Here is a 13682-nt window from a genome sequence, read left to right as displayed (position 1 = left end):
AAGTTCATTATTATAAGGCATTTCAGGATCACCCAAAGGTTGATTAATTGTTCTCATAATTAATGAACATGATTGTAAATAATTTTGTATGCGTCACTAGTTTTATTTATATACCCAAAGGTAGTAGGTGATTCTAGTTTATGCATATTTTAGTTATCAATAATGTTATAATATGATTAGCATCATTATGTTTATGTTTGTGTATTAGTTGATCTTCCAAAGGAGAACATTACTATGCATAAAATGATTGTTTATGTCTGAATTTGTATTTATGTTTAGTTTTATGACGCAAAGTGTTAATGTTAGGCATGTGTTAATTGCAGTCTCTGCTCAATTATCTTCACACTTGCACACTATGTCTGTCCCAGTTTTTAATGGATTGAATTTCCCTGATTGGAGTGAACAAGTCCAATTTCACTTAGGTGTATTGAATCTTGATCTAGCTTTTCAAGTTGAAAAATTGGCTGTTATCACAAAAGCTAGTAGCAATGAAGAGAAAGGCCATTACAAAGGTTGGGAAATGTCAAATAGACTTAGCTTAATGTTTATGAGAATGAGCATAACAAGCAATATTAAGTCATCTCTTCCCAAAACCGATATCGCAAAAGAATTTATGAAATTTGTGGAAGAGTCCTCTCAAATTGCTGATAAATCTCTCGCTGAGACACTGATGAGTACGTTGACCACCATGAAGTTTGACGGTTCGCGTACTATGCACGAGCATGTGATAGAGATGACAAATATCACAACAAGACTTAAGTCTCTAGGAATGGAAATGGATGAAGGTTTTCTTGTGTAGTTCATTCTAAACTCATTACCGTCTGAGTATGGTTCGTTCCAGATGAACTACAACACCATGAAAGACAAGTGAAATATGCATGAATTGTATACTAGTTCAGGAGGAGACTCGACTGAAGAACTTAGGAAATCACTCTATTTAGCATGTGAAGAATCAAGGAGCTGTTGGAAAGAAAGTTATTAAGAAACATGGAAAGGGTAAAGGACCACTAAAGATTGACAAGTCCTCAGCCAAAATCCAGAAGAAAAATGACAAATGTCATTTCTTCGGGAAATTTGGACATTTCTAGAGGGACTGCATAAAGCGTAGAGCTTGGTTCGAAAAGAAAGGTGGGCATAATGCTTACATATGTTTCAAATCAAACTTAACTGAAGTTCCCCATAATATATGGTGGATTGATTCTGGATGTACGACTCATGTTTCTAATGTGATGCAAGGATTTCTTTCAACCCGAACCATAAATCCAAGTGAGAAGTTCGTCTTCATGGGCAACAAAGAGAAATTTCCAATGGAAGTGATCGAGACTTATCGTCTAATCCTCGACACTGGATATCACTAGGAATTTAATTTCTTTGTCTAAGCTTGATGTTGTTGGATACTACTGATCTAAATGTGTGTGTGGATTGTATTAAAGGCAAACAAACAAAACACACAAAGAAAGGAGCCACGAGAAGCACTCAGATTCTTGAAATCATACACACTGATATATGTGGTTCGTTTGATGTAAATTATTTCAATAAAGAGAAGTACTTCATCACCTTTGTTGATGATTTTTCATGTTTTAGACATGTCTATCTACTGCATGAGAAATCACAATCAGTGAATGCCTTGGAAGTTTATATAAATGAAGTGGAAAGAAAATTAGACAAAAAGGTGAAAATCGTAAGGTTTGAAAGAGGTGGTGAGTATTATGAAAGATATGATGAAAGTGGACAACATCCTAGTTCATTCGCTAAGTTCCTTAAGAAACATGGTATTTGTGCTCAATACACAATGCCAGGCACACCACAACAAAATGGTGTACTAGAAAGGCGTAATCGAACCTTACTGGAAATGGTTAGGAGTATGTTAAGTAATTCATGTGTACATGTATCATTGTGGATGTATGCTTTAAACACTACCATGTATTTTTTGAACATGGTTTCTAGTAAAGTTGTTCAAAAGACTCCTTTTGAGTTGTGGACGAGTAGGAAACCCAGTTTAAGACACCTGCATGTTTAGGGTTGTCAAGCATAAGAAAGAATATACAATCCACAAGAAAAGAAATTGGATGAAGGAATAATTAGTGGATATTTCATTGGTTACCAGAAAATCAAAAGGGTATATGTTTTACTGTCCTACCTATAGTACAAGAATCGTTGAAACTGGAAACTCAGTTTATTGAGAATGGTGAAACTAGTGGGAGTGAAGCTTCACGAAATGTGGAGATTAAGGAAGTTGGAGTACAAGTTCCTGTACCTAGTACTTCTTTATCAAGAGTTTTTATTCCACATGTTGTAGAAGCTCAAAACAATTAAGAAGAACAACAAGAAATAATATTAAGAGTCTGGTATTTTGAATGACTTTATGTGTTTTATCTACAAGAGTCAGAAAATGACTTAAGTATTGATAATGATCCATATTCATTTTCAGAAGCCATTAATGGTGATAATTCTGATAAGTGGTTAGATTCCATGAAAGATGAGCTTAAATCAATGGCACATAATGATGCACGGGACCATGTGGAATTGCTAGAAGGATACAAGAGAGTTGGATCTAAATGGGACTTTAAGACTAAGCGTGACTTTCAAGGCAATATCGAACGTTACAAGTCCCGACTTGTTGCCAAAGCTTTTACATAGAAAGATGACATTGATTATAATGAAACATTTTCGCTTATTTCTAAGCACTACAAGAAAAACGCTTATTACCAACAGTTAGAATCTGTTGGTAATGGCCCTAATCCGTTAATAATGATGTTTTACCGACAGACTTTCGATGATAAAAAAATTGTTAGTAAACGCATCGTTGGTAATACTTTACCGGCGGATTATAAAAGTCTGCCGGTAATTACCAACAGACACATCCGTTGTTCAAGCCATCGATAATTACCAACAGAGCTGTCTACCGGTAATCACCGATGACCAGGTTTGTCAAAAAATATATTTGCCCAAGCATTGCCATTACCGATGGATCTATCCATCGGTAATTATCGACAGACAGATCTTTCGGTAAATATCGACGGACAAATCCGTTGGTAATGACATTGCTTGCACGAATGGATTTTCTAACGGATCTGGCTGTCAGTAATCCATCAGTAAGTGTATAAATTTTGTTTGGGTTTATTTGCTTATTTAACATTCCACAATATTTGCTTATTTAACATTCCAACATAGACAAATCAAGCATTCCAACATTCCAGCATTTCGTTATATCAAATATTGTATCATTATTAAACTCCATCACAATATATATCACATGACAGACTAAACTGTTTATAAAACATACAAAATAATATGTAGTATAGGAATGTTTGTCAAATATTACATAAGAATGATCAATAGCAAGTAAGAATAATAGTACACAAGTTTATTACGTACATGCTGAAGAAAGTTTTTCTTAAGGACATGAAGAGCTAATAATCTTCACAATCAGGGGAAGATTCTTCATTTAGATTATCGTCCTCTTCATTATTTTGTTTCTGAGAATGGGGTTAAGGGATATTAGAGTTTTGTTGAGTAGGGTTTGGTTGTTGTGGCTGTGGCTGCTGAAGATGAGCTTGAGCATCAAGAGGGAGATATTACAGGACTAGTGATTGAAAGGATCGAACCTCGAACCTCAATTGCTCATTTTCCTCCAAGTTGTGTGAAAGTTGCTGCCTAATATTATTAAGGTCCTCAATATTAGAAGAGGAAGAAGCTGGTAGTTGGTTCAAGATTTCATTTGAACCATATAATTTTGAACAAGTTGACCTACCCCATAAAATCTTCCTTTCTTTTTTCCTCCTACTTTCTCAATCCAACACGTAGTCCTGATATTCTTATCTTGTGTAGGATCAGCAAAGGACTACTCTTGTGTTCCATCAGCAGATGAGGAAACATCAGATCTAACTTGAGAAATCCTAGTCTGAAATTCTTCCTGTAAGTAAAAAATGAACAATTATTATTATGTGGTGGGATACATATATAAGTTTAAGAGTAAATAATATTGAACAGTAAAAGAGACTTACATTTATCTTCCTAGACCTCTCATCCACATACTCGCCAGTACCCTTCCAAATACGTGTTTGCTAAAAGACTTCACCAAGAAACACATGTCGTCCCAACTCACGTGCCTGCAACAAAATATGTTATAATGTTAGATTTGATATGATTTCAAACTTTAAAAATGTAGTTCAAACGTGACAAATACAAATAGTTAATGTGTACACCATACGAAAAACATGCTTGTGAGTGGTAATGGATCCACCTGTGTGTAGGGCCCCACCCGTTTTAGAAGCCCTATTATTTTTTGTTGCAATACATTTTCTCTAATAACTTGGAGAATTCCAATGTTCTAGCAGCATTGTCCACATATCATTAGGAATCCATTCTGGCCTTTCGCTAGCCATTCTAGCATCTCTAAATAGCTCAGATAGACGATGAGAAGCTCTGCTGTTGAAATTTCTCTTAATTTTAATTTCATGCTCAAGTGCTCACTGAACTCTCCTCTATAACAACACAATTTAAACACATAAACATTATAAGTATATTAAGAATGGAATAGTAGTTAACAACTTAATTTACCTATAAAATAAGTTAGAATGCATTACCTTGAAATGTTGCCAGAAAATATCCTTGTCTTTTTCAAGTATTGCTCCCCATGATGGTCAAGGATTAAGAAATTGTTTCTTGATTGTCTTTGTGATAGCCTGTGAAGCAACTTTAGATGGAATAAACCTAGAATGCATGGAAAATTGTTAGAAGATGAAAGAAGTTACATAATATAAACAATGAGAATAATTGAATTGAATTATTACCCTCGACTGACAGGTTCAATCATTGGGTGGTCCTGTAGTGGGGGGTCATGTTCTACATCTAAATAAGGATCAACTATAGGCTCTGGGGTAACTATATCACCAATGGCAGAAGATGGGCCACCAATCGAGGCTGGGGATGGTACAATATGAGGTGAAGGGGATGCTTCAATGTTTGTAGAAAGGGGTATGTAACCTTGTGTGTGGAGTTGAGAAAGATGAGGATGGTATATGTGAGGGTGGTACAAAATGGGGCTTGGGAGCAACAATAGGGGTATGCAACCCTATGGGTGGAGGTTGAGAAGATGAGGACGACATATGAATCGTTAGGATAGAAGTAGGGTTATGTAACCCTATGGGTGGAGTTAGGGAAGATAAGGATGGCATATGTAAGCTTGGGGTAGGGGTGATGGGTCTAAGTGGAATTTGAAGCACATAATTATTACGTCTCTTTCTTGGTTTTGCAATACCTTTCCCCATGTCAACTAGGGGTGGTCGAGGTGGATCTCCTGATGACATGGCGTATGAAGTTTACGATCTAAGTGTCAAACAAATTAAGATGGTGTATGATAATAAACAAATATACCAACAACTTATTAAGTATTCATTAGACATATTAAAAAAGTTGAAGTACAACAACAAAAAGTTCTAATGAAATGAAAAAATAACAAACATATTAAAAAGTTGAAGTACAAAAACAAAAAAGACAACTTTAATCCTCCTCCTCCTCCTCCTCTTCTTCTTCTTTTTCTCCTTGTAACCTTTCATCTATGGTTACAGAATGAAACCTTTCATCTTGGTTGTTGCAACTTGTTGTGATGGTGCATGTTGTTGCTCTTGAGAACCAAATGGAACATATGATGGCTAGAGTTAATACCCAAAATATGGTTGTTGCTCATAATCCAAAAAAGATGATCTAGGATATAAATCATTTAGTTAACATATAGTTAACCTACTTAAATCAGGTGCAGTAGTAGGTGTGACAATTTGTTGTTTATAACCATATGAATCATGTGGTTGTTATGGATAGTAATCATAGTTCATTTGAAAATACATTGTTGATTATTTTCATATGAAAAATTATTTTACATTTTTGAAAGAGGTTTTGTGAAAAGAAATAATAGTTAAAAGTTTGTTGAGTAGACTTCTAGGAAAGATAGGTGTGTCTCAATTGACAACTTAAGTACCTTCTCTTTCCTTAGCCAAAGTATTCTCCAACTAGTTTCAAGACTTCGCAACAAAATTCCTCAACCAAACTTTATGTTTAGAAACAAAATTAAAATAACTAAAGAAAATAAAATAAATGTTAAGAAATTTTTTTTCACATAAATAAATATTGGAATTAATTACAATGAAATAAAATTGATTGGAACAATTCATGCTTTTCCCTAATTTGAATGATCCATGGAATATATTGTATTTAATTCTTCAAATAATATCTCGGAATTAATAAAATTTATCGGAGCAATTAAGCTTTTTCCTAATTTGAATGATGCACGAGATATATTGCATTTAATTCTTGAAATTTAGTTGGCCTTTAATTTAGTTAAATTGACTTCTATTAATTAATTTGATTGATTCACAATGTTCATATGCTAGCTCCTTGAATTGCTCACCTTTAATTTAGCTAAATTGGTTTCGAGTAACTAATTTGATTGATTCACAATCTTCATGAGTTGGCTCCTTGAATTGTTGGTTGTCCACATCGCCAATGGGTGACACAAGATTGGGCCTTGAATTTTCATCGATTTGACCTATGTTAAATAATCTCGGATTACCTTTCTCCTAAAGATATTATACAATGTGGATGGATGTATATCTTAATGCTAAAATTACACAAAATGTAACAAATTTAGTAAAATTGAATTATCCTTTGTTTTTTTATTAAAAGACTCTAAATGTATGATTTATAAAGATAATAATTAATTTAGAAAATATCTAAGATAAAAAATAAAGAGTAGAATTACATCAATCCACATAATTTATCAATCCACATAATTTATGGGTTCGAATTAAAATTAAGTATTATTAAATTTATGTATTCATTCTTTTAAATATTTATTATTTATAAAAAATATTAACTTAGCGATAAACGATACATACAAGTATGTTCATGGAAAATAATTAATGTGTGTTAGAAGTGACATAAATAATATTCATGGAAAATAGTTGACTTATACTTTTTCTATTTGTTTTTGTCAACATTTAAAATGCACTCTTTTTTCAAAAAAAATTTACGAAAATGTAGATCACGTTTATACTGATTTGAGGTTGCAGAAAATTTAATGTCATTACATGATTACTGAAAAAATAATCATTAGAGAAAAATTGAAAATAACTCAGAGTAGACATAAAAATTGTATTTATATATATATATATATATATATATATATATATATATATATATATATATATATTAATTCAATGCATAATTGAAGGAAGTAAATTTAATTTTAAGTAATAATTTAGAAAAAAGATAATTAATAATATGTGTATTTAAATTTAAAAAAATATGTAGTTGGAGGTCTCTTCTTCCGGAGTTAAAGGAGAAGGAAACTTTTAGACAAGACAAAACAATTTTATATGGACATGATAGCATTATTTATCGAGACTAGTCAGTATTGTAACATCCCATTTAAATAATAATCTTAATTAAATGAAATGTCACACAAATTAATATAAGAAGTACAATATCCAAGGTACTAAAAATAAAATACTGAAGTACACCACGATGTCGACTAAACCAGATCGAAGTTGAATAGTACTTAAAATAAATGGCCAAAGAACATGGCAGTACATGGGCTACAGCTCTAAAGAAAACTCAGACAAGCAGGATCTGATCCAAGATGAACTAGGTACAGAATCTCCATTGCCCTGTTGACCACGAGGAGTTCTCGCATCTGCTCACATCAATAAATTGATGATCATTGCAAAAAGAGAAAACCACGAACACAGAACATACAATAAGCAGAAAGGGTAAGCTAGAGTAGAAAAATGATTTTATCATACAATTGCATACATTTTCATAGTCCAAGATACATACATCAACCAATCATGTTTTTAACTCAACCAATACACGAAGACTCAAGACACGACTTATCCAGATACATATAATTAGTCGAATTCACCGGATGCTTGCACTTGTGGTGGCCTCTACTGCTCTACCGAGCTAATTGTTAAAGGGTCCCATCCTACCACTCACAAGGTTAGCTTTAAAGTGTTCCAGACCTCTCACCACTTGAGTCAGTACGCTCACGTGAGACTAACTAACTCTTTAGAGTGTTAGGATGCAATCCTTACCTAGAATCCTTACTAAATTATATAATGAGGCACCACCACGAAACTCCCACTAACAGGGGTCATGGAATAACGTCATGACCAATGAGGCACCACCACGCAACCAAAGTGGAATTACGCCCTGACCAATGAGGCACCACCATGAGATCTCACCTAGAGTTCCATGGAATTACAGCCTGACCAATGAGGCACCACCAGTAACCAACGTGGAATTACGTCCTGACCAATGAGCCACCACCATGAGATCTCACCTAGAGATTCATGGAATTACGTCCTGACCAATGAAGACACTACTAATTAAATCACATAGGATCTCCCCCATGGAATCTCCTATATTCTCACACAAGCATTTGGAGGCACATATTAAAATCATACAACATATTTCTCTCTTGGAAAATAACTAATTCTTATAATTTTTATCCAATCCAACTTAACAATACATTAAGCAAACAATTTTAGGATTTTAGAAATCAAACTGTAGCTTGTGTAAAGCTCCAAATATTTTGTATTTATATTCAAATTAAATATGATTGAGTCAAGAACCAAATGAAATGAGAACCAACTTAATTGAATAACTATAAAGAAAGTTATGCATCACACAAGCAACAAAGGTCAATGCTATCAACAACCAAACTACAGTGATCTTGAGATAGAAATGACTCTCACTACAGAGATTTGATTCAAGATCTGACCAGTCAAAGTCAAGAACTATGTCTTAAGGATCAACTGTTATAATATCAGCTCGATCCACAGTTAACGATGTAGAAACCTTCATTTTACGAAAAGTGTGCAGTGTTGCCAACAACCAAACTATAGTGACCTTGCGATAAAAACTTCTCTCACTACAAAGCTCTGATTCAAGATCTGATTGGTCAAAGTCAAGAATTATGTGTTAAGGGTCAATTGTTAATATTTCAGCTCAATCCAATAGTTAACTAAGTAGGAATCTTCATTTTACGAAAAGTGTGTAGTTTACATAAAAAAGTAGTGCCATATCAATCAAACATACTTATTCTAGAACGAAAATAAGTACACTGCATTTCAAAGAAAAAGTAGTTTTAGCTTCCCTTACCTGGAGTGAGCTAACAAAAGACTTCGGCACCAAACAATGGAGTACAACAACTCTAGGTACAGATTCAAGAGGTGGGCAGAAAAATGGTTGAGCTAATGTGAAGAGAGCCAAAGTCCAAACCATAGCAGAAGGTGGTTGCAGCTCTAAGAGAGGGGGAAAAAGTTGTTTCTCTGAAAAATGAGTGGAATGAGATGTTTAGCGCAATTTAGGGTCTTGGACACCCTGTGGGCCAGCCTTTAGGCCCAACAGATGGGAATAGGCCCTAAAACATTAGAGTTGATAAATAAGTGGACCTTACATTCTGCCCTACAACAAAAATTATTGTCCTCAAAAATTCACTGATGGGATAGGAAGAAACTATGTTTCCCTCACGTCCTCCGACAACCACCACCCAAACATGACAGATTTGATGAATCCAACATCTATAGCCACTAGAAACTTTACCTCTATGCTAAGCGATATGTGTTCAACTGTTTAGATTAATTTAGTCACTACTCCTCCAACCTCCAACCTTAAAACTGGAATGCTCCTTCATACTTGACCAACCAACTTGTACTGATATACTGACTCGCCTTCCATCTACTCTCCATCCCTCTGGTAGGTTTCTAATAACATTTCAGTTAACCTCAGGTCTCAAACTAAGACATGTTAGTTCTCACTTCACATCACCTTGTTCTCTCCTTTGAGCATCACTCCTCTGACTTAATCGCCTTTGACTTCTAGCCTATTGCCCCACCATCAACACTCTTGATCACTTTTATGTGTAAGACTCGTGAAATTTAATTAATTAAATAAATAATTAATTAATAAATGTTGGTAGTAGAAGCCTTTATGGCATTAAATTCTAAATTGTATGACGTGGAAAAGTACTAGATCAAATGGTTGAGAATACTTAGTTGTGTGAGAGGACTTAGGTTTAACTCCTATGTATGCTAATTGTGTATTATTTATTTATTATTATTTTAATACATGTTAATCATGTTGTGGGATAATATAATAATTGAATTACATTAGTTAGCATAAAACATGAATTAGTTTGATGGTTATGCACTGATTTGGCATTGGCATGGTTGTGGGTTCAAGCCTTGGAGAACTCGAATTAAACTTTATTTTTGCTTAATTTAATTTTGGCTTGAATATGCAAAGTTGAAGGAAACCCTATTTGAATGGCAGCCTAGAGGTGGCTGAAAGCAGTCCATAATGCAACCATGAATGGCAATAAACACCCACATTAAACCATTTTCGTTTTTATGTCATTAACCCACATTAAGGCACCATTAAAAGGTAAAATTTAGGTTAAAGAAAGGTTTTGCAAGGATGCCATTGAGGTGAGAGAACAGAGAACGAAATTGAGTGTATATTGCGAGAATTGAGGAGAGAAAGACAAGGTAGGCCATTGGTGATCAAGGGAGAGCTTTCAAGCGTCAATGTTAAGCTAAGGAAAACCAGGTTAGGGGAGCTTGACTCCGATTTCCTTATTCGCATTAATAATTACGTGATAAGCATGATAATTGGAATGTATGATCTTTGTGTTATCTGTGATTTTATCTAATTTCTGGAAATTTTCCAAAAATCGCTTGGCTGGCTATACATAGCCACTAGGCGGCTCATGCCAAATTTGGGTGTCTCTGGGTTCCTACGAGGAACCGCCTAGCGGTGAAGCCTTGTACCACCAAGCGACGCAAAATCTGTAGCTCATTTATAGGTTCTCTTATGAAGGGTTTGACGGTGGTGATTGAACCGCCAGGCGACACGAGCCATATTGGCTCGATTTTAGTGTTTTCTGGGTTCTGAGTTGATTCTGATAGGAGGGAAGGTTAACTGTAGTTATTAAAGGATGGTTTTCATGTCAAATTGTTGGTATAGTCACGTAATCAAAGTCGTAATCGAATGGAACAATGAATAAATGCTTTAGGGTTGGAAATTGGAATTCTAGTATCCTAAAGAAAAATGGGTAGTGGAGCTGCACTAAAAAGAGTGAATAAATGCGGTTGGAATGGGCATCGTGTGCTATGGAACTGTGAAATTCATAGAAGCAAGGTTGTGTGCATAAGCCAGGGTTCGCATGACATGAAGGAAATTAGGGGTTCTTGGAAAATTTGCAGGAACCGCTTGGTGGCACCCTGGTTGCCGCCAGGCTTCATATCAGGATTTGCAGGGCGTGTGTGTGTGTGTGACGCACTGGTGAGATTTGGAAGCTGAAGTATAGGTCCTGTGAGTTGATAATGAGATATTTAATTTGTCTTAGGGGAACTAAGCATATAGGGAAGGATGGATGGGGTATTATGCATGACCACTAAACTATGATGGTGTTGGCTAGTTTTGGTTACTTTAATAAACAAAAGTCAAGTTAATAAATCCAGAGATTTGTTGTTAGGAAGATAAATTGAATTGATAGTGAGTAAGATTATGTGAATGAGTTCTAATTGGAATGGTAGAATACGCATTGTTAAAATATGATAGTCATACTAATGGAAGGTGCAAGGAAATTAAGGTAACATATAGAGTAAGTAATATAGCAAATGAGGTATGAAGCGTAACAGTGGGATGTTTGGATATAACAAGGTTGAACTAGAGCAACATCACTTATTAATAACCTTGGGTAAGTTACTTAAATGACAGTGGAGGAAGTGATGATAAGATTAAGTCACCTGGAAGCTGGTTTGACCCGGCTTGCGGGGGGAAGGTTCGCTACGAGTGTTTGGTACTTATAGAGAGCGGGCCATCAGTTTGGAAGAGTCAAAGCCAGTGCAACTCGAGATACTGGTATAGCACTTAGCAGTAGGGACTAGACCGCCAGGCGACTATGAGGGATTATTGGTCCAGAGGCGCTACGCATCTTGCGGTACGCATTCCCCTACCAAGCGGTTTAGAAGTAGTAGCGCCTGGTGGTACGTGTCCCCTGCCAGGCGATTTGTGTTGTAGTAGCTTTTGGTTGCGGGTTCTGTATGCGTGATCTACAAGGCTTCTAGGATATCTTAAAGGTCGGCTTGCTGGTGTTCCTTGGGTTGAGCTCGGAACGTATCCCTTGAGTTGAGCTCGGGATAGGGGTTAAGCACGTGGCATTCCTCGAGTTGAGTTCGGAATAACATCCCTCGAGTTGAGCTTGGGATGGCGGATGAACACGAGGAACCCTTGAGTTGAGCTCGGGTTGGCGAGTGTTACCGGTGTGAGTGTGCTAGTTGTGGCCAGTACAGATGGGTCTAGAGAGATTGCCCTCCTCAGTAGTTAACTGACGAGTTTGGTAGTCTTGGGACGTTGCGAACTATGTTCGTATTTGGAAACTTCACCTGGCATTACGGTGTATGATCTGTAGCAATGGTTTCCCGCATGTGTTCTATCGGTTGTGGTCAATAGGTATGGCAGCAAGTCATCTTGAAGTAATCACTAGAAGATGTAAAACATGAATAACATTGTTGTGGCCATGTGATATGGAATCAAATGAGAAAATTCATTTGGGGTGATTGTATGATATATATATATATATATATATATATATATATATATATATATATGAAAATAAGTGTGTTTTGTATATATATAAAAATATTTATTTGTTTATTATGTTAAGCTCACCCTATCTGCTTGTGTTTGGCGATGATCGTATACGCGGTACACGTGAGCAGATGATGTTGTTGCAGGTGGTTCTGGTGAGACTTAGCTACGGAGCGGGGAAAGCTTGGGAGTTTTACATATTTTTTGTTTTGTGATTTTGGAATAAATTGTAAACTCTTATGAGATGTTTTTAGACTATTTCCATTTTTTTTACAATTATGGATTTTGTTTTTATTATTGGAATTAATAAAAGTATTTAAATTTCTCGCGTTTTGGAAAATGAGGTATTATTAAATGAAGTTGTTATATTATTTCTTTATTTTATTATTTAATCCGTAATATCCTGACGGGATGTTACATTATGTATAACGACACCCATAACATCTTGCCTCCTTTACTGACTTCAACCAAAGGTAACCAAGTCCATAACCAAGTCATTCCATTTCCAAATTAAACCCTCGTCTGTTACAACCACCAGATTCATTTCGGCCTCTCATCTTCATTTATGATCTACTAACCTGTAACCATCCTTCCACAAAAGCCTTAGAATCATATCTTTCCTTGACTTGAAATTTCTGGTTTGATTTATACCTAGCAACTCTAAGGTACATCTCAAATTAAGATTTTCTGATTTGCCTTTTCTCAACCTTGTTGAGAGACTCACTAGTTATAGTCAGGTGACTAAATTAATCCTTACACCTTATCTTCCCAATTCAAACATTTATACTCATCTACCCCTTCTTACTCTTACCTTTGCAAACCAAGATTTCGAAGCTCCTACTCTTACTTTCTCATTTCTAGATTGGCACCTTAACTTGAAATCACAACTCAAACCATCTCTTACTTCACTTGCTTAACTTCCTCTAAGTAACCTCACAATTCCGCCCTTGAAAGATCATTGAACTCCCTTAACTGATTCTTATAAGAAAAACAACTTTGTTGTTTTTGAAAGGACTGGTTATCAT

At 35.4% G+C, this 13682-nt stretch overlaps 1 protein-coding gene across 1 annotated transcript; it reads left to right on the top strand.

Moving 5' to 3' along the window:
- The first annotated feature begins 283 nt into the window (after nt 1-283).
- Nucleotides 284-799, top strand: LOC146886252 (uncharacterized). Its single transcript, XM_085673362.1, has one exon. The coding sequence runs from the start codon at nt 284-286 to the stop codon at nt 797-799; it is 516 nt and encodes a 171-aa protein (XP_085529488.1).
- The last annotated feature ends 12883 nt before the right edge of the window (nt 800-13682 follow it).

Source organism: Vigna unguiculata, chromosome 5 (genome assembly GCF_037176805.1).
Source record: "Vigna unguiculata cultivar grain cowpea cultivar isolate G323 ecotype 2 chromosome 5, ASM3717680v1, whole genome shotgun sequence".
NCBI lineage: Eukaryota > Viridiplantae > Streptophyta > Magnoliopsida > Fabales > Fabaceae > Vigna > Vigna unguiculata.
This window is presented reverse-complemented; position numbering and strand designations above follow the sequence as displayed.